We start from the raw sequence: 21,437 nt of genomic DNA on the forward strand, positions 1-21,437 counted from the left end.
GAGGTAAGATAACGAGGGGTCTTACAAAGTTGTATAGAGCACCACAAAAAAAAGCAGACAGCCCCGCTAGCAACAGAATGCCCAGGACGGTGTGCCAAACTATGGCTGTTTTTTCATTGAAGACATTCAGTAATTTTTTTGTCCATTTCAATGTGTTTCATAATTTCTCCCTACAAAAAAAAATCACTCATCTCTAAAAACCCAGCAGCTAAGTAGTTCTTCTACATTATCTTGCTTTCATTTATCCTTAATCCTTTTGCCTTTGGCAGGGTTGTATGGTCTTTCTTCGCCCCCACCAAGGAGGCTTCGGAGGGAAAAGAGGGTGTAAATCCAATCCCTCCACTCCTCCAGGCAGCCTCCCATTTCCGCCACAGGGGCGAGGATGGCTCAAGGCTTGGCTTGGCTTGGCTCCGTCCCTTCCCCGCAGGCCCCGCCCCCAGCCCGCGCAATAATTGAGCTGCGCGCAAAGGTCACGTTATCAGCCTGTGACGCTTCCCATCCAGTACGTGGCACGCATTGCTCAGAAAAGCCCCTTGTGCCCGCTTTCTGCCATCCGCGCTGTCTGGTGTCTCCCTTTTCCCACTAAATGCCTCTTTTCTTGCGGGTCTCATCTCGGGGATAGTGAACTACGGGGTTATACCTATCCCCAACTATCCAAGGCCCAAGAACCAGCCCTTGCCGTCACGTAACAGGCGGAGACTCGCTGAGGCGAGTTGCACTTCTAATTGGGCGTGAGGTCTTGTCAATCCCCAAGTTCTTCCAATCAGAAGTCCGGTCCATACAGCCTTCCGCTCCCCATTGGCCTGTGTGGAGGAAGAGGGGTGGGTAAGCCGAAGTCGCTGCGCTCAGTGCGCAGGCGCGAAGAAGCTGGCTGGGGCCCGAGCAGGGGGCGGGCTTGAAGACGCGTCGTTGGGTTTTGGAGGCCGTGAAAGAGCAGTTTGAGTTTGCCTGCGGGTGGAGAACGTTTGTCAGGGGCCTGGCCAAGAAAGAGGCCCGCCTGTTAAGATGGTGTCCATGAGTTTCAAGCGGAACCGCAGTGACCGGTTCTACAGCACCCGGTGCTGCGGCTGTTGCCATGTCCGCACCGGGACTATCATCCTGGGGACCTGGTACATGGTAAGGCGGGCGGGCGTGGCGCGCATGTCCGGGGGGCCTGGGGAGCGGGGCCTGGTGCGGAGGGGGTGGGACTGGAAACGGGGTGTTGGGTGGGGCGGGGACTTGGAGGGGCGCTGCTTTTTAGGGCGCGCCAACTCTGGATGAAGTCCAGGGACTTTGGAAAAGTAACCTTGTTCAGGAATCGGAGTCGGGGGAGCGGGGGGCGGTGGTAAGCATGGGGAGATTGTTCTTTGGCAAGAATTTGAGGAGAAAAGCGGGCTTGGGAGAGCAGAGGCTTTGCAGGCGAAGGGACGAGGGTGCTAGGATTTGGTGGGAATTCCTCTGTTTTGGTTCTTGTACTTCTACGATCTGAAAGGCAGCACCTCCCTTCTTCCTATCCAGTGCTCCCTGGAATTTTTTCCTCTAATGAAATAATTAGGAGCGGACCTTGATAAATGCAGTCTAGTTTCGACATTGGTCTTCCCGTTGGGAATAGCGGAAGATCCAGCGGTAACCCCGTTGTCCGCGTTTCTTGGACTTTGTTTCAGTGCCTCTCTTGCATCTCCAGAATCGCTTGGGGGCGATAGCTTTTGCCTGAGTTGACGCCTGACCAGCTTTTGTCCTGGTGCAGCCTCCTCCCTGCGCAATAGGTGCTTTTCGTAGCCGACCGGCTGTTTTCACAGAGACCTTTATTGAGAGCCCTCTCCATCGTGGCCAACTACTCTCGTATCTCCTGGGTTCCAAGATCTGTGTGATTCTGTCCTAACCAAGTTGATACTGTTTTTGCCTGGTGATTCACTAGTAATACGTTTGTGATTTTTCTTTTGTAATTCACCGTTTATAGTATCCATACACATCAAACCTAACTTGTCCATGACTTCCAAATATGGGATTCAGTTTAGGTAGTTTTAGGTTATTATGACTTTGCCGAAGCTGTGACAAACTTCCTACATGGTCGACTTGGCCACTTTAATGACTTCGCGAATGTGGTTGTGTGGGTGACGTTGGTGATACTGTGCAGTTTTTGATACTTAACTGCAAAAGAGGAAGAGAGTTATCCCAGACACAATCTGTTTTCTCTGTACTTGCTTCTTCTCCCCACTGATTGGCTTGAAATCATTAGTAAGCATTTGGACAAACGCCAGATGAGAATCATCTTAAATGAGGCAGATACTGTTTCATGGCCCACCCCCGGGGGACTGCCTGACTCCACAGGACTCCTACCTGCCCTGTTGTTTTTCACAGTCTTGTTTCTGATGTATATTTAAAAAACAACACGATTGTGTAGGTTTGCTTGTGCTGAGTTTATTTTCATGTTTCCTGTACTTTTATATTCAGAAATACCGCCTTACTGATAGAACTATATCACATTTTCCCTCAGAGACTCTTGCATTCTGTATTTTAACTGATTTGGAATACTAAACATATAGTTAATGACCATCAGCTGCATTATATTTCTAACTTCCTTTTATAGCTTCTCCATTTTGCTGAGGGGCTGGGTCTCATTTCTTTTGTTAGTCCTTAGCTCTGTCTTCTATTTCCCTAAATGAATAATTCAAACCTTGAGGATCCTCAAGCCTGTTACTCAATTCCGTCTTCCTCATCCCCAGAAGATGACTCTTTCCTATTTAAGAGAATCCATCGGCCTGGCTCTCTCCTGCAGTCTTAGTCTTCCTGTTTCTTCTCAGATCCTTCCCTCCACTCACAGAACAAAGGATTCCTAACTCCTCAAGAAGAGAATACCACCATTTCTATTTCAGCCATCCGAATGTAATTGGCTGTATTTCTTTTCAGTTTTTCTCAGGCAGATTTTTTGATGATGTGGGTTCAGCTGGAAAATGAATAGAATAGCAGGATAAAGTGGGAACTACAAACAGGAAACTCAAAATGCAGAGAGAAAAACTTCAGTAGGGGCGTTTATTCTTACAAAGTAGGGAGTGAGGAGTTTACATCTCTTCCCTACTTTAAGCCCTTGTTGTGAGAAGGGTTCACGTATCTCTGAAGACCATGCTTTAGTTTCACAATTTTAAAAAGATGCCATAGCTGTTCTTACTTTGCATAGACTTCTCAGATTGGTGTAAAACATTTTATTGTAAACTGCTTAAATCATTTGACCTGTCTTAAGTTGATTAAGAGATTTACTGACCACCTGTAGTGTAAAAGGCTTTGGTGGACATACAAAAGGAATAAATCACAGGGGCCGTGTGTCATTTGCCTTGTTTTCCTATTACCTGCCAAGTGCTAGACTCTCGAATGTTTCTTGTCTAACACAGCATCTGCCCTTAAGATATTTATGGTATCACAAAAAACTTGGAGCACAGATATGAAAAACGTACAGTGATGAGGAGAAGGAGAAGTTGATCAGTAATATCAGATTCTAATCAGAATAAGTACTGGAAAAAGGCTATTGGTTTTGTTTATTATAGTTTTGTTGATGACTTTCAAAAGTGTAGCTTGAATACCATAGCAGTGTAAAGACAGTCTCTGCCAACTTGGGGAGACATGTAACACTTACGATACAAGACCACTTAAGCCAAAATGTAGTATAATACTTCGAAGCAAAGAGGGCTTGTCCAAGTAGTGCATTTTGTTCTCAGAAGCTGCTTTACTAAGACAGAGAAACAATATGGGGATGAGCGAGTATTAAATGTCACTTCCCTCCCTACCTACCCTGTCAAGGTACTCTCTTCCTTGATTCCTGGTGAGGCAATAATTCAGTCTGCATGGGAGAATATTTGTGTTTCTTTTTACATTACCTGGGACAGACTTCTGAGATGATGATTCCCACTGTGTCATTTGGAACTTGGGGGAGCCCTTCTCCCTCGCTATCAGTGCCTGTATCTGATACAGTCTCATTACTTTCTAGCCATGGCTTCTACTGGTCTAGTGTTATTGTTAACACTATATACTAAAATATTAATTGTATGGTACAAAATAGTGCTGTAGGACATAGAGAAAGCCAGAACCAGTTATTATATGCACCGGAGGTACCAGCCCTGAAGTGTGAGCCTTTGGTATTTTAGATAGAAAAGAAGCATACCTGGTTAAGTAACAGGAAATTTCAGAATGAGCTCATGTTTAAATTCTGGCATTCCTGAAACGGTTTTCTCTATCATTTATTGAAGAATTTGAAGCCAGTTGATTTTAAACAAGTTTCTTATGAAGTATAAACTGAAATGTTTATTGAATAATTGAAAATGGACTTAAAAGTGTGCTGTGGTAGATGTACTTTGTGGTTAATGGTGTGCACTACAAGACTACATTTTGAGCATTTGTAATAATTTTATCTCTTAGGCTTAATATATGGCTAATTTTTCATGAGTGTCTCAACCATAAACAGTTTGAAGTTCTGTATCTGGGAGAGAAGTAAAAACAGGTTTCCTTAAGCTCTATTCCTTTCCAGCCCTCACCTCTGACTTCAAGTAAGCATAGCTTGTTTATATTTGTTAGTTCCTTCCTTAAACTAAGGAAGTTTTGTGCCTCTGCCTTTGCATATATTATTCCTTCTCCCTGAAATGTTGCTATCCTCCCAAGTCACTTTCTAAAAATTTTATTAAGGAAATTTTCATACATACAAAAGTAGTGAAATAGTGCAAAAACCTCCCACTTACTCATCACCCAGCTTCAACCATTAACAACATTTTGCCAAGTCCAGATAATTTAATGGTTAGCTCACATGTTTTCATGGTAAAACTTTCCTTTTTTTTTTTTTTTTTCTTTTTTGAGACGGCATCTTGCTCTGTTGCCAAGCTGGAGTGCAGTGGTGCAATCTCGGCTCACTGCAACCACCGCCTCCCAGGTTCAAGCGATTCCCCTGCCCCAGCCTCCCAAATAGCTGGGACTACAGGCACCCACCACCACGCCCGGCTAATTTTTTATATTTTAGTAGAGACGGGGTTTCACCATGTTGGCCAGGATTGTCTTGATCTCCTGACCTCGTGATCCGCCTGCCTTGGACTCCCAAAGTGCTGGGATTACAGGCGTGAGCTACCGTGCCCAGCCAAGCTTTCTTTACTTCCTAGCCAGAGGGATCTGTTTTTCTCACGGTGCACCTGCAAAAGTTTCTAGATCCTTCTCGTATGTACTTATTAAATAGTACTCAGTACATATTGGTAGGATTGTCCTTTTCTCTTATTTTTCTCTCTACAGCAAGATGTTCTCCTGGAGGGAAGAGGGTGATGTCTTTATAAGGGCAGTGGCTCACACCTGTAATCCCAGCATTTTGGGAGGCCGAGGCAGGTGGATTGCCCAGGAGTTCGAGACCAGCCTGAGCAACATGACGAAACCCCCTCTCTACCCAAAAAAAAAAAAAATATATATATATATATATATAAAATATATATTATATATAAAATACATAAATATATATAAAATATATATAAAATATATAAAAATATATATACACACACACATACATACATACATACATATATTAGCGGGGCATGGTGTGGTGGTGCATGCCTGTAGTCTCAGCTACTGGGGAGGCTGAAGTGAGAGGATCACTTGAGCCGGGGAGGCAGAGGTTGCAGTGAGCCTAGATCACCCTAACTGCTCTCCATCCTGGGTGACAGAATGAGACCCTGTCTCAAAATAAAATGTGTGTGGTGGCTAACTTATTAATTAAAACATTTGAGGTGTTCATTACACATTTATTGAATAAATGTCTCCTCCAAAAAATATTGTGAATACTCAGTTGTATCTGCATGTAACAGTAAACAACAACAAAAAACTTTTTTTTTTTTTAATTATACTTTTAAGTTCTAGGATACATGTGCACAACGTGCAGGTTTGTTGCATAGGTATATATATGCCATGTTGGTTTGCTGCACTTATCATTTACATTAGTTATTTCTCCTAATGCTATCCCTCCCCCAGCCCCCCACCCCCCGACAGGCCCTGGTGTGGGTTGTTATGTTTCCTACCCTGTGTCCAAGTGTTCTCATTGTTCAGTTCCCACCTATGAGTGAGAACATGCGGTGTTTGGTTTTCTGTCCTTGTAATAGTTTGCTGAGAAAGATGGTTTCCAGCTTCATCCATGTCCCTGCAAAGGACATGAACTAATCCTTTTTTATGGCTAAAAAATGTTTTAAAGATAGTCAATTTTGATCTTTTATCAGATAACAGGCTTTGCTTAGTTCTGTAGATTGACCCTCCTTTGGGTGCTTTCTCTGCATGGGAAGCCCTTATCTGGATGCCTCCTTAAACCAGATACACTGTTCTAATTATTATCTCAGTAGATACTAGCTCTGGGCAAATTACTGTGGGAAAACTGAAAAATGATTTTTTTTTTTAAAGTCTCCAGAGAATCTTCTGGAATAGGTGTGGCAGTGAAAGAAGAAAACAAAGAATTCCTCTCTTCAGACCCTGTGCTTCCATGGATCTGATACAGTTATTTTGTAACAAGTCAAATCTAACAGATTTCTTGTTGTACACACTTACATAAGATGTAGAAGAAGCTTTCAAAAACAATGCACACCACCTGGTTTGACTGATTAAATTTACAGTACTGTTAACATTGAGTGGTGAATCCACAGCCCATGCTGCTAAAATATTGCTGCATTCTATACCTCTCCATACCGCCAAGTTTAGAAGTTAATAATTTAATCTTTTTTTTTGTTTGTTTTGTTTTAAAGAGATGGGGTCTCGCTATGTTGCCTGTGCTGGTGTGCAATGGCACGATTATAGCACACTGTAGCCTTGAACTGGGCACAAACGATCCTCCCACCTCAGGTACCTGACCAGCTGGGACTACAGGCACACACCACTGTCCCCAGCTTAATCATTCTTTTTAAATTAACTTTTTATTATTTAATTTATTTAAATATTTATTTAAATTAACTTTTTTATTAACTTTCTTTCCTGAATACAGTGAAAGGAAAAAATGAATCAAGAATAAATATTTGTAATAGTTAGTACATAGTTGGATATTTTCAGAGAAATTTTATATTGTAAGACTACAGTTAATTTTATGTATTTTTTGAAAAGCTAAACATGTAATTTAGAAATATCAACTTTAATCAGAGGCAAGTTGCCGGGGCTTACATATGAGCACAAGGTAGGCATTCATTGGTGAATATCTTTAAGATCAAAGGATGCCAGGAGCGGTGGCTGGTGCCTGTCATCCTAGCACTTTAGGAGGCCAGTGCAGTAGGATCACTTGAGGCCAGAAGTTCAAGACCAGACTGGACAACATAGTGAGACTCTGTCTCTACAAAAAAAAAATTTTTAAGTCACAATGATGGGTTTTCCAGTGTAATACTTTAAGATGTAAGTTGGGGTTCTAATGAAATGATGCGATCTAATGGAATATAATTAACTCATAGAAGATTTGGAAAAAGCTTTTAATGAAGTATTGTTGAAATTTATTTCACCATTTCTTGGTCCTTTTGATTAGCCCTACGATTTGTTTTGTTTAATATTTAGTGGTATGACCCACAGTGAAATGCAACTTGAAGTGTCTCTGGTACTAAAAGAAGATATTAGTGGATGAGCGTGTGACTTATCCATGGAAGAGAAGAAAAGTGAAGAGTTTTTTGTTTTGTTTTTTAAGAGACAGACTTAGTATTGTTGCCCAGGCTGGTCTCTAGCGCTCAGGTGATCCTTCCCACCTCAGCCTCCCAAGTAGCTGGGACTATAGGTGTGAGATTTTTAGAAATCCTTCATGTGATAAAAATATTTAAGAAAGGAAAATAGAACTCCTAAATATTTTTGGCATGTCATTCCCTTCATTTAGTAATTGGGTTTGCATGCTTTTCTTGACAAAGGAATTTCTGTACCACAGAGAGCTTTTTCACTGTGACTATACTGTGTTTAGCAAAGAAGAGTTTGCCTAATTGATTTCAAACTGATTTCCATACACAGAACGTATAACGTTTTAGTAGATATATCTGATTGTTCAGTAATTAATTCACCTAGTTGTATTAGCTCATACTCATACACCACACATGCTGGCCAAAACCCATTGCAGCAAATGTGGGCAACAAAAAACATCAGCCTTCAACTGGGGAGAGCCACCTTGCAAAAGTGATTGTTCCTGGTAAGTCCTCTCAAGAATTGAAAGATATCATGCCTTGCCTCTGAACAATGCAAGGAAAGAGGCATGCTGCTGAACATAGAGAGTAAAGTCTAAACATTTTATAGCCTTAGATAATGGTTTCTTTGGGAAAGACCTTAAAATAGGAATTACTGGGGAATGTTTATTAATAATCACGTAGTGCTGAGAAGGAGGATGTCTTAAAAACCAGACTTGTGTCCTGATTCTCCCATCTGTCAGCTCAGCAAGCTTAACACAAGTTATATAGCTTTACTGAATCTTAGTTTCCCCATCTACACATAGGCTTTGGTAATATTTGCTTCACGGGTTGTGAGGAATAAGTGAAGTAATATACGTAAATACACATGTCATAAAGCATATCCTCAATAAATGTTGGTTGATTCCAAATTTCATATTGTGACATTGTTTAGATCGCCTACCCTAAAATAAAACTTGATTTGCTTATCTAGCGGATGTTAGTGAAATGACCTCAGCTGATAAAAGGAAAATGCATTTCCTGTGTGTTTATCATTCAAGGTGAAACAGGAGAGAAGTATATAATAGTTTGTTTAAAATACTATTGATAGCTGGCCGACACAGTGGCTCACACCTGTAATCCCGGCACTTTGGGAAGCCAAGACTGGTGGATCACTTGAGGTCAGGAGTTTGAGACCAGCCTGGCCAACATGGCGAAACCCCACCTCTACTAAAAATACAAAAATTAGCCAGGCTTGATGGTGCATGCCTGTAGTCCCAGCTACTCAGGAGGCTGAGGTGTGAGAATCGCCTGAACTCAAGAGGTGGAAGCTGCAGTGAGCCGAGATCGTGCCACTGCACTCCAGCCTGGGTGACAGAGCGAGGCTTGGTCTCAAAAAAAAAAAAGTCCCAGCTACTTGGGAGGCTGAGGTGTGAGAATTACTCGAACCCAAGAGGTGGGAGCTGCAGTGAGCCGAGATTGCACCGCTGCACTCCAGCCTGGGCGACAGAGCAAGGCTCAGTCTCAAAAAGAAAAAAAGTCCCAGCTACCCCAGGGGCTGAGGCAGGAGAATCGCTTGAACCCAGGAGGTGGAGGCTGCATTGAGCCGAGATTGCGCTACTGCACTCCAGCCTGGGTAACAGAGTGAGACTCCATCTCAAAAACTAAATAAATAAAAATAAAATACTACTGATACGAACTTAACCCTTGAAAATTCCAGATGTTCACATTTTCACAAGGGGAAGGAGGGAAAATTCTGTGAACTTTACTATGCTAGGTAAGGAAGCCTAACTCCAATCCTACGTGAGATTTCTGTCTTGAGTCATTAACAATACTCTTTCTGAGTACTTAAATGCAGTGAAGCCTCCTGGGATACCGCAGGGATTGGCCAACAACTGTAGGCACAACTCATTTCCTTTTAAAATGGATTTACAACCCTGGGAGACTAGGAAAATTCACCAGATATTATGATGGGATTTCAGCAGGATGTTCCTCTGAATAGCTGAACAATTTTATTCAGAAGTTGCTGGTTAATGGGAAGGGGCAGCCTCTGGCAGCTTTGTCCTCAGCTCTCTTCTCTTTTGTTAGTAACTTAGATGGAAATACTGATTACATACTGATCCTAAATTCAGGAAGTTGAGACAGGTAGTAAACCTGTAGTGTGTCAGAATTCACATCCAGAAAATCTTCATAGGCAAGAATGTAATAAGATGAAACTCAATTACAGGTATATTAAGGCCTATGCTTGGGCCTCTGAATCCAACTGTATGGGTACAGGTAGTAGCTTAGCACAATCAAGTGTGAAAAAGAACTTGGTGTTTTAGGGAGTTACTCTCATGTGATATTCAGAAAATTTATAAAGCCAATGCAGGCTGGGTGCGGTGGCTCATGCCTGTAATCCCAGCATGTTGGGAGGCTAAAGCAGGAGGATCTCTTGAGGCCAAGAGTTCAAGACCAGCCTAGGCAATTTGGTGAGACCTTGTTTCTAACAAAAACAAAAAACCTCAGTACAACTTCAGGTTGCATTAATTGAAATTCGTTAGCCAGAATATGAGAACTGAGATCCCATTGTGTTCTGACCAGGGTGACTTTACCTCATTTTAATATATGTCCGTCAAACTGGAGCGTGTGTAAAGAGGAAAACAAGGGAAATAGGTAGCTAGGAAACATGCTAGTCAGAGGAATGGCTTAAAGATCTGCATATCTATTCTAGAGAACACAGTATTTGGAGGCTGTTTTCAGGTATTGGAGCACTTATTTAGAAGGGAGAGCACATTATCTCAAAAGGTAGATTTAAGGCCGGGTGTGGTGGCTCATGCCTGTAATACCAACACTTTGGTAGGCTAGGGCTGGGTTTATCACTTGAGGTCAGGAATCAGAGACCAGCCTGGCCAACATAGTGAAACCCCGTCTCTACTAAAAATACAAAAATCACCCACGTATGGTGGTGGGCACCTGTAATCCCAGCCACCAGGTGGCTGAGGTAGGAGGATCACATGAGCCTAGGAAGGGGAGGCTGAGATTGCACCACTGCACTCCAGCCTGGGCAGCAGAGTGAGACTCCATATCTCACACACACACACACACACACACACACACACACAAGTAAGACTAGTAGATGAGTTGTGACTTTCAGTATCTTGGTAATTCTCTTAAGCATTTGAGTCTAGCTCAAGAGGAAATAGTTCTCTGTCACCGGATGAGATGCTGTGGAGGGGTTTTGGGCATCTGATGAATAAATATAACAGATGAACAGTAACTTCTTCAAACCCAAAAATCCTAAGATTGGTATATGAATAAATAGGTTGCTTTGAACATGAACCATTTGTGATGATTCTTTAGTTTTAATTTTATTCTGGTGTATTGGTTAAGCATCTTATCTCTGAAATGGTTAATATTATACTTTATAAAATATTTATTTTTAAATTATTCTCATAGTGGTAATTGTGTATTGTTTTATCTCACAGGTAGTGTCCCACTATTCCCACTATTTTATAACTTTGTTACTTCAAGTAAGACAATCTTAAATATGAGAGGACATCTAGACATTGTGCTCAGATTGTGTCGTGATGGTAATTAACGTAACTGATAGAATGTTATCTTTTCCAGGTAGTAAACCTATTGATGGCAATTTTGTTGACTGTGGAAGTGACTCATCCAAACTCCATGCCAGCTGTCAACATTCAGTATGAAGTCATCGGTAATTACTATTCGTCTGAGAGAATGGCTGGTATGTGTTTAATTGAAAAAAAAAAAACAATCTCCCCTGCTAATTTTTATATACAGTCCTGTGTTGTTTAATGATGGGGACACATTCTGAGAAATGTCACTGGGTGATATTGTTGTGTGAACATCATAGGGTGTACTTAAACAAACCTAGATAGCGTAGCCTACTATACACCTAGGCTGTGTGGTAGAGGCTCCTAGGCTAAAACCTGTACAGCAGGTTACTGTACCAAATACTGTAGGCAGTTGTCATACAGTGGCAAATAAGTGTGTATCTAAAGATAGAAAAACATAGTAATACTGTAAATACACTATTACAGTGTTATGGAACCATCATAATATATGCAGTCCATTGTTGACCAAAATGTTGGCACATGTCTCTCTCTCTCCACACACACTAGTTATTTAGAGGATTGATTAGATTATGCTTAAGTTACATTTCAGAAAGTTAAAATGGTTATATAATAAGGGTAACAAGTTAAATTATATTTGTCATTCTTGCTGAGGCAGGAAAGTATTTTGATGGGTTTTTCAGAGATATTCAGTGAGGATTACAATAGAGCATTTCTAGCCAGAAAATGTAATGGACTATTAGGTTTTTCAGAAATGTGTAAAATGTACCTTGAAATCAGAATAAGCATGCAGGCTTTATAAGACTTTTTTTTTTTAATGTAGCTACTAATAGAAAGGAGAAGAAAATTGCTATGGTTACAATATATGTGTCCCTCCAAAATTCACATGTTGGAGCTTAACCTCCAAGGTGATGATATTAAGAGGTAGGACCCTTGGGTGGTGATTAGGCCATGAGGGCTCTACCCTTATGAATTGGATAAACGCCTTTCTTTTTTTTGAGACAGAGTTTTGCTCTTGTTGCCCAGGCTGGAGTGCAATGGTGCGATCTCGGCTCACTGCAACCTCTGCCTGCCGGGTTCAAGCGATTCTCCTGCCTCAGCCTCCTGAGTAGCTGGGATTACAGACACGTGCCACCACACCCGGCTAATTTTTTGTATTTTTAGTATTTTCTCCATGTTGGTCAGGTTGGTCTCGAACTCTCGACCTCAGGTGATCCACCCACCTCAGCCTCCCAAAGTGCTGGGATTACAGGCGTGAGCCACAGCGCCCAGCCAGCGCCCTTCATTTTAAAAATCACATTTATTTATTTGTTTAAAAAAAGTTTTTTAGAGGAAAGGTCTTACTTTATTGTCCCAACTGGAGTGCAGTGGTACAGTAATAGCTCACTGTAACCCAGAATTCCTGAGCTCAAGTGATCCTCCCACCTCAGCTGCCTGAGTAGCTCAATTTTTGTGGAGATCGGATCTCCCTGTCTTTACCAGGCTGGTCTTGGGCTCCCGGCTTCAAGTGACCCTCCCACCTCAGCCTCCCAAAGTGCTGAGATTACAGGCGTGAGCCGCTGTGCCCAGCCCATAGCAGACTCTTGAAAGCCGATTATTTGAATTACAAATTTTGCTTTCAAATTTGATAATACCCGTTTAATTTCATATTTTGTTTTTACCTGAATTCTTCTAAGTGGAAGTTTGCATGTTGTAGCAGGGAAGTCCTTTAAATTCTTAACATTTATCAATTCTGTATCCTCTAAGAAAAAAGTAAAGAGGACTATTCCTAGTTTAGTGCCTAATATTGATGATGTTTTACTGCCCAGTGATAAGATTATATATACATGCTGCACATGGTGGCTCATGCCTGTAATCCCATCACTTTGGGAGGCCGAGGCAGGTGAATCACTTGAAGTCAGGAGTTTGAGACTAGCCTGGCTAACATGGTGAAATCCTGTCTCTATTAAAAATACAAAAATTAGCTGGGCATGGTGGCGCAGGCCTGCAATCCTAGCTACTCTGGAGGCTGAGGCAAGAGAATCGCATGAACCTGGGAGGCAGAGGTTGCAGTGAGCTGAGATTGTGCCACTGCACTCCAGCCTGGGTGACAAAGTGAGATTGTCTCAAAGAAAAAAAAAAAAGGTTATATATACATTTACCCAATAGGGAATATTCAGCAGTTGTTCTAGTCATTCATCATTATTAGTGCCCTCAGTATTTTTTTTTCTTTTTTCATTTTTAAAACATCTTTTGTGCATACGGGGTCTTGCTATATTGCCCACGTTGGTCTTGAACTCCTGGCCTCAAGTGATTTTCACACCTTAGTCTCTCAGAGTACTGAGATTACAGGTGTGGGTTGCCATGCCCATCCCCCCCCCCCCCCCAGTTTCTTAATCTCTGCCCAGACAGATCACCCGATGTTGGGAGTTTAGACCAGCCTGGCCAACATGGTGAAACCTCGTCTCTACTGGAAGTACAGAAATTAGCTGGATGTGGTGGTGCTTGCCTATAATTCCAGCTACTTGGGAGGCTGAGGCAAGAGAATCGCATGAACCTGGGAGGCAGAGGTTGCAGTGAGCCGAGATTGCGCCACTGCACTCTAGCCTGGGCGACAGAGCAAGACTCTGTCTCAGGAAAAAAAAAAAACTGTCCAGAGTCACAGAATCAACTACAGATTTGTGCTAAGAAACTCAGTAAGTCAGGCACGGTTTGAATTGCTTGAGATTACTTGGCTGTTTTGTGAAAAAATTAGTGAACATGGATTAATGGAGAGTTGGAACAACCTGAGGAAGAGTTGAGGAACAAAGAAGAAAGTAGTGTGTGTTAACATAGATACTAGGGTGCAGGAAGCAATGAATTTTAGTGTTTGGGAGGTTGGGTGGGGAGGCAAGGTTAATGGCGAAATTTGAATTTCAGGTTATATTTATTTAGAGCAAGAGGTAATGTATGTAGCATTCTGAGTTTAATACATCTGTCTTTTAAGCAATTGCAGCCATTCCTTCCAGCTAAACCCTACTCATAAGACCTATCTTGTGTTATTTCTTCATATTTTTTCCTGATGCTTCAGGCGAAGCAAATTGTTTCTGCCTCTGTTGTAGCACTTGACACATTGGAGTATAATGATCTGTTTGCGCATCTTCAGATTCCTGGGCTCGTAAGGGCACAGGGACCTGTTTCTCTAGCAGAGAATGTGGTTCATGTGCCATCCTAAACCCATGTCAGTGAGTTGTTGTAGCGATTTAACAAATAAGTGCTTTGTGTGAATGTCTCAAGGTTCATTACTTCATGCTGAGACTTTGATTTTTTTTTTTTTTTTACCCTCTTGGCCTTAGATCTTTTTATAGCCAATTTTGAAAATATTTAAATTTAATAATTTAAAGCTTGCTTTAAGTGAAGTTTTGTTCTTTTTGTTGTGTAAGTAGCTTAATTAGATTTTTGTTTTTGTTTTCTTAGATAATGCCTGTGTTCTTTTTGCCGTCTCTGTTCTTATGTTTATAATCAGTTCAATGCTGGTTTATGGAGCAATTTCTGTAAGTATACTGTATTTTCAGCTTTTAGAGTTTGACCTTAGGGGAGCTTAGTAATTTCCTATATGTAATACAATGTTACGGTTGTTATTTTTTCTCCAGTATCAAGTGGGTTGGCTGATTCCATTCTTCTGTTACCGGCTTTTTGACTTCGTCCTCAGTTGCCTGGTTGCTATTAGTTCTCTTACCTATTTGCCAAGAATCAAAGAATATCTGGACCAATTAGTAAGTGTATATGTTCATTAAACTTATTTTTTTCCATTTTGAGTAAAATGTTTACATTTAAATTCTGAATCAGCCTTAGGCATTATTTTTAACTACTCCACTTGCTTTTGAAAGTGTCTTAAAATAATTATTTCTGCTCTCTTAGCTACTGTGACAAAACTGGCAAGATGAAAATAGAGTAATTTCTTACCATACATTTGGATAATTCAGTATTAAGAGTTCCTAGAAATGGATATTATGGAACTAGTAGTTCAGCTTTTGTTTTTGAGCATCCAAAGGTACAGTAATTTGACTGTGTATGACACTCTTTAAGTGACTAGCTTTTTGTCTTTACAGACATCTGTAGCAAGTATTCCAATGCCTACTATGTTTTTAGCCCTTTGCTAGGCACTGTTGATGAATGGTGTGGATATAAAGATAACTGCCTCGTCTTTAGTGAGCAAACTGTAATATTTGGGGAGTCAAGATACATGAAGATGTTACCTGTGATAACAAGCGGGAGCTGTCACAGCAGCAGCAAATAAGGAACTTCGATTAATGTCATATGGAGCGGGGCAGGGAAAACTCTGAGCTGAGTGGCCAAGGAGGGCTTCATGGAGGTGGTCAGAAGGAGATATGGGATCTAGGTAGATGAAATTGGCAGGAGTATCCTCAGTTTATTTCCAAAGTGCTGTCTTTCAGAACTTTTCTTCCCACTACCAGATTTCCTGCCTAGCCCATTTTCCACACCACCAAATTCGTCATTCATTTATTCAGAAAACATTTGCTGGTTGCTCTTACGTGCAAGGCACTCTGCTAGGTCATAGAGATGCATCAGTGGAGCTTACTTCCTGGTGAAGGAATCAGGAAGTTGACAGTTACTGATACACCATTGTAGGTTACTATGGGAGTGGATATCACATGGGTACTAAACCTGGGCTGGGAAGTGAGATTTGAATTGTACTCAGGAGTTTGAACAGGAATTAAGATAAAGTATAGAAGACAATGTTCCAGATAAAAGAGAGACCTTGAGGCAAGAAGCAGCATAGTGAGGGCACTAGAAGCTGGCCATGGTGGCTGGCACACAGAGGGAGGCTGGGGAAGGCTAGAGAGAGGTGGCCAGGGGCAGGGCCTGTTGGCCTGGTCAGTCACGGTCAGCGGCTTCTTCTGTCTGGCTCTGTGCTCATGTCATCTCCTGGGGGGAGAAATTTCAAGTGTTGCCTCCCTGCCTTCTGAATAAAATCCTTAGCATAGCATTCCCTCATGAGCTCCACCTTCTGTGTTTTTCTTTTTGTTTATAGATGAAGATCAAAAAAACAGCTTTTTTCCCAAGGAGACAACCTGGCTAGGGTTTGGGGAGTAGTGGGTTCTTTAAAAATTTTTTCTATTTTTTTCAGTCCTTTGGGATTTCTGTTTATGTTGCTTTTTAAATGAAAATGTAATTAGGCCTTCGTGTTGACATTTCCATTAAAAACAAGCATAACTTAAAAAAATTAAATTAGCTTTATAGAAAAGAACATAAAAATTTATTATTCCTTTTACAGACCCTGGTGTTTTCTCTCCTCTGTTTTGTTCACTTAGTGCCTCAGACTGGAAGGTATTTCCTGTGTTGGTTAGCTTTTAAATCTGAAATTCTTTTATAACACCTTTCTCCCTGAACTTAGCTCATTGCCTTGTACACAGGGCTGAATAAGTATTTAAATGAATATAGCTGATGCTTTTCAGTAGAACAGAGTATGTCTGCAGTAAAACTTATGTCTTGCCTGGCATTGTAACCAGTGGATGTATTTTTGCCCCTGTCTGATGAGAGTTGAGACAAACGATTGACATTTAGAAAAATGATTTTCCCCTTGTATCATTAAAATGGCCCAGTTTATCTGTAGAACTTATATAGACCTGAGCATCTCCTGAGTTAATGATGCAAGTCACACAGGGACAGATCTCTAGTGCCATATAGGCGATAGTGTTGTTCCAAAGGCCAGAAGGAAAATAGTGAAAAGTAAACAGAAAACGAGCTAAATTTAGACTTTTCGGAGCGTTGTGGGTTACAATCAAATGTACTCTAAGTGATTGTTAGCATGCATTAATGGTGATAAGGCTTAAAATTTAAAAGCACTTTGAATTAAATTCTGCTTATACATTTTTATTAAAATACCACTTTTGACTTTGGTGCCTTTGTATTCTTCAGATGCTCTTCAGGTTATCAGCAAGTGCTAGTGTGATGGCTGACTTGTAAATGTGTGTGTGTTTTTTTAATAGCCTGATTTTCCCTACAAAGATGACCTCCTGGCCTTGGACTCCAGCTGCCTCCTGTTCATTGTTCTTGTGTTCTTTGCCTTATTCATCATTTTTAAGGTACGTTGCTGACAAATCTTTAGGGGTGACTGAGATTGACACTGTGAATCTAAACCTTTTTGCTGCCTTTCACCTTACAAGTCACAGGAGATTGAGGATTTGTGGGGACACTTTATTCTGGCACACGAGCAGAGATAGCTTCTAGGGAATGGTTTCTGTTGTGTTTCCAAGGAATGGTTGTAACTGTCAGGATCCTTCTCTAAGTGAAAGGACCTACTTTTTATGTTTTTGAAAAGGGGTTCATGATTTGTATTGAAAATCTGTTAAAATTCCCAAGGTTCAGAAACCCAGAATTTCTTCTGCAGCACAGTGGGTTGACCTGAATTGAAACTCCATCTCTGGTTTCTCTCTGAAATGTTGGCGATGAAACTCATGACACTTAAATGAGAGCAAGTACGGAAAGGGCCTGCCTGTGCTGGGTCCACACAGAGTTCAGCTCCCTTCTACACAGAGGACGTGTGGGGAAAGCATTCGAAGTCACCGGCATTTTAGAGCAGGTAGTCTGTTGAGTTTCTAGCAGATGTCAACTTTGTTTTTATTCTTCCAGGCTTATCTAATTAACTGTGTTTGGAACTGCTATAAATACATCAACAACCGAAATGTGCCGGAGATTGCTGTGTACCCTGCCTTTGAAGCACCTCCTCAGGTTAGCTACTGTTGGATAGAGTAAAAGGTCACGCGTCACTGTTGACTGTCCAAGAGAAGAACCTGGAGCTTGACTTTCTCTTCCATGCTGTAACCTATGGTTTGGGTATGAACCCTGGGTACTTTTATGAACAGCTTAAAATCCACAGGATTCAACATTTTCCACTTGGAATCCTGAGTACATGGGTCGCTTGTCTCATCCAGTTTGGCTGTTAGGTTTACTCATTAGAGGTCCTCATTAGTGTCATGTTTGTAGGGGAGACAAGACAGGAAACAGCTGTGTTAGGCTCATGTGGCCTGGGGCTTCTAAGGATGGGGAGTTCCATTGACTGAAACTTGTGTTGTTTTCAGAAAACATCCATATGATCCAAAGGGGGAGCTGACCTGTCTGGGGAGATGAATACAGTGGTTTCATGGGTCTTTTGGGGAAGCCTACCTTTCACAGCCCTCTAATTGCTACTGTACTACCTTCCCAGGTTTTCAGCATATAAAATATATGTGGCCCATCTAGGGCCAGGCTTTCACACTTGGAGTCACTTAGATTGGAATGCCACTCCTCCACTGCATAGGTGTGCCTGTTACCCTCGAAGACATAAGTTCATGATCTTCTGACTACAAACTGATTCTGATGAAAGTCAGGATCCAGGAGCTAGCATCTTATTGGGGGTTTCTTGTTGCATGGTTTAACCCAACTCCTTAACACCTGAAGTGTAATTGGCACTGGCACTTTATCAGTCACACTGGAACGAGGGCAGAGCAGTGGCACCCACTGCCTGCCTGTCTAGCAATCCTTGTCCCGAAGCAGAACTCTCTCTCCCCCGCTCCCTCTCTCAACCCTCCCCTTCGCTAGCAGTCTTGGTAAAATTCCAGGTTATTCAGGCATCTACTTGGGAACATCTTAGCTAACAGTTTCTTCAGCTCTTCTTTATGGTTTTGTATAACCCTATTTAGGGCATAAAGTCTGAAAGCTGAATTATCTCACAAAGGATTTTAAAGGAGAATTAAATCTGATACAGTTTTTTTTCTCTCTTTAGTACGTTTTGCCAACCTATGAAATGGCCGTGAAAATGCCTGAAAAAGAACCACCACCTCCTTACTTACCTGCCTGAAGAAATTCTGCCTTTGACAATAAATCCTATACCAGCTTTTTGTCTTGTTTATTTTACAGAATGCTGCAATTCAGGGCTCTTCAAACTTGTTTGATATAAAATATGTTCTCTTTTGTTTAAGCATTTATTTTCAAACACTAAGGAGCTTTTTGACATCTATTAAATGTCTTTTTGTTTTTTTGTTAAGTCTTTTACATTTTAATAGTTTTTGAAGACAATCTAGGTTAAGCAAGAGCAAAGTGCCATTGTTTGCCTTTAATTGGGGGGTGGGAAGGGAAGGAGGGTACTTGCCACATAGTTTCCTTTTTAACTGCACTTTCTTTATGTAATAGTTTGCGTTTTGTTACTTGCCACCCTGAGTACTTTCGGGAAGACTGACTTAAAATATTCAGGGTGAATAAGTAGTTGGGTATAAGATCTGAATTTTTCATCTGTGGAAACAAGAAAAATATTTGACATTTTGACTGTGGAAGATGATGGTTGCATGTTTCTAATTTGTGTATGTTTCCATTTTTGTGATAAGATGATTTAATAAATCTCTTTAAATACTTAGGGTTGTCATTTTTTTAATCTGTTACTTTTTTTTAAGATAAACCCTGACATTTTCCATTACAGTGTATTCAGAGTGCCAGTGTTTTTTTTTTAACTTTGAGAATACAGTTGGCCCTTCGTATCCATGGGTTCTGTATCCATGGAGTTAATCGACTGTGGATTGAAAATATTTGGGGTGAAAAATGGATAGTTGTATCTGTACTGAACATGTACAGACTTTTTATTCTTGTCATTGTTCTCTAAAAAATACACTATAACAATTTATGTAGCATTCACATTATATTAGATATTGTAAGTAATCTAGAGATCATTTTAAAAATATAGGAGGATATGCATGGGTCATATGCAAATACTATACCATTTTATTATAAGGGACTTGAGCAACTGTGGATTTGGGTATCTGGAGGGAGAACCTGCAACCAATCCCCCATAGATACCAAGGGACAACTGTACAATGATGCACACTTAATTAGAAATCATTTTCTTCATTAACTCAAACTAAATTTGTGGTGAAGATATTTCTTGAATCACAGGACAGAAATTAATATCGGTGGTTTGAAAAGTGATTGCTGTAGCAATCTTTTTTTTGTCTTTTTTTTTCTTTCCAACTTCTTAGGTTCAGAGGGTACATGTGCAGGTTTGTAACATGGGTAAATTGTGTTGCAGGGGTTTTGTCAGTGTTTTGTCATCCAGGTCGTGAGCATAGTACCTGATAGCTAGTTTTTTGATCCTTACCCTCTACTCTCAGGTAGGCCCTGGTATCTATTACTCCCTTCTTTGTGTCCATGTGTGCTTAGTGTTTAGCTCCCACTTATAAGGGAGAGTATTTGGATTTCTGTTCCTGCATTAATTCGCCTAGGATAATGGCCTCCAGCTCCATCCATGCTCCTGCAGAGAACATGATCTTGTTCTTTTTTATGACTGTAGTATTCCATAATATATATGTACCACATTTTCATTATCCAGTCCACTGTTGATGGGTATTTAGGTTGATTCCATGCTTTTGCTATTGTGAATAGTGCTGTGATGAACATATGTATATGCATGTGTCTTTATGGGAGAATGATTTATATTCCTTTAGGTATATACCTGGTAATAGGATTGCTGGGTTGAATGGTAGAATGTTTTAAGTTTGAGAAATCCCTTATGCTGCTTTACACAGTGGTGGAACTAATTTACATTCCCACCAACAGTGTGTAAGTGTTCCCTTTTCTCTGCAACCTTACCAGCATCTGTTTCTTTTTACTTTGTAATCGTAGCCGTTCTGACTGGAGTGAGATGGATTTCTCTGATTATTAGCATTTCTCTAATGACTAGTGATGTTGAGAATTTTTTTCATTTACTTATTGGCCGTGTGTATGTCTTTTGAGGAGTGTCTATTCATGTCCTTTACCAATTTTTTTTTTTTTTTTTTTTTTTTTTTTGAGACAGGGTCTCACTCTGTCACCTAGGCTGGCGTGCAGTGGCACGATCTTAGCTCTCTGCAACCTCCACCTCCTGGGTTCAAGCGATTCTCATGACTCAGCCTCCTGTGTAGCTGGGACTACAGGTGTGCGCCACCACATCTGGCTAATTTTCGTATTTTTAGTAGAGATGGGGTTTCACCATGTTAGCCAAGCTGGTCTCGAACTCCTGACCTCAAGTGTTCCAGCCTCCTCAGCCTCCCAAAGTGCTGAGATTACAGGTGTGAGCCACTACACCCGGCCTCCTTTGCCCACTTTTAATGTTTTGTTGTTGTTGTTTTGTTTTTTGCTTAAGTTCCTTATAGATTCTGAATATTAGACCTTTGTCATATCCATAGTTTGCAAATATTTTCTTCCATTCTGTAGGTTGTCTGGTTACTCTGTTGATAGTTTCTTTAGCTGAGCAGAGAAGCTCTTT

At 41.0% G+C, this 21,437-nt stretch overlaps 1 protein-coding gene across 1 annotated transcript; it reads left to right on the forward strand.

Moving 5' to 3' along the window:
* The first annotated feature begins 480 nt into the window (after positions 1–480).
* Positions 481–19,556, forward strand: LAPTM4A (lysosomal protein transmembrane 4 alpha). The gene is made up of 7 exons (XM_055252730.2): positions 481–1,116; positions 11,214–11,334; positions 14,618–14,694; positions 14,794–14,916; positions 17,155–17,250; positions 17,798–17,896; positions 18,930–19,556. Exons 1-7 carry the CDS (start codon positions 1,006–1,008, stop codon positions 19,002–19,004), a joined length of 702 nt encoding a protein of 233 aa, XP_055108705.1. The 5' UTR covers positions 481–1,005; the 3' UTR covers positions 19,005–19,556.
* The last annotated feature ends 1,881 nt before the right edge of the window (positions 19,557–21,437 follow it).

Source organism: Symphalangus syndactylus, chromosome 18, assembly GCF_028878055.3.
Source record: "Symphalangus syndactylus isolate Jambi chromosome 18, NHGRI_mSymSyn1-v2.1_pri, whole genome shotgun sequence".
NCBI classification, from domain to species: domain Eukaryota; kingdom Metazoa; phylum Chordata; class Mammalia; order Primates; family Hylobatidae; genus Symphalangus; species Symphalangus syndactylus.

Coding starts and splice junctions, on each gene's coding strand:
- LAPTM4A (XM_055252730.2), top strand. CDS start 1,006: ATGGTGTCCATGAGTTTCAAGCGGAACCGCAGTGACCGGTTCTACAGC. Junction 1,117..11,213: donor TCCTGGGGACCTGGTACATG/GTAAGGCGGGCG, acceptor TATCTTTTCCAG/GTAGTAAACCTATTGATGGC. Junction 14,695..14,793: donor TGGTTTATGGAGCAATTTCT/GTAAGTATACTG, acceptor TTTTTTCTCCAG/TATCAAGTGGGTTGGCTGAT.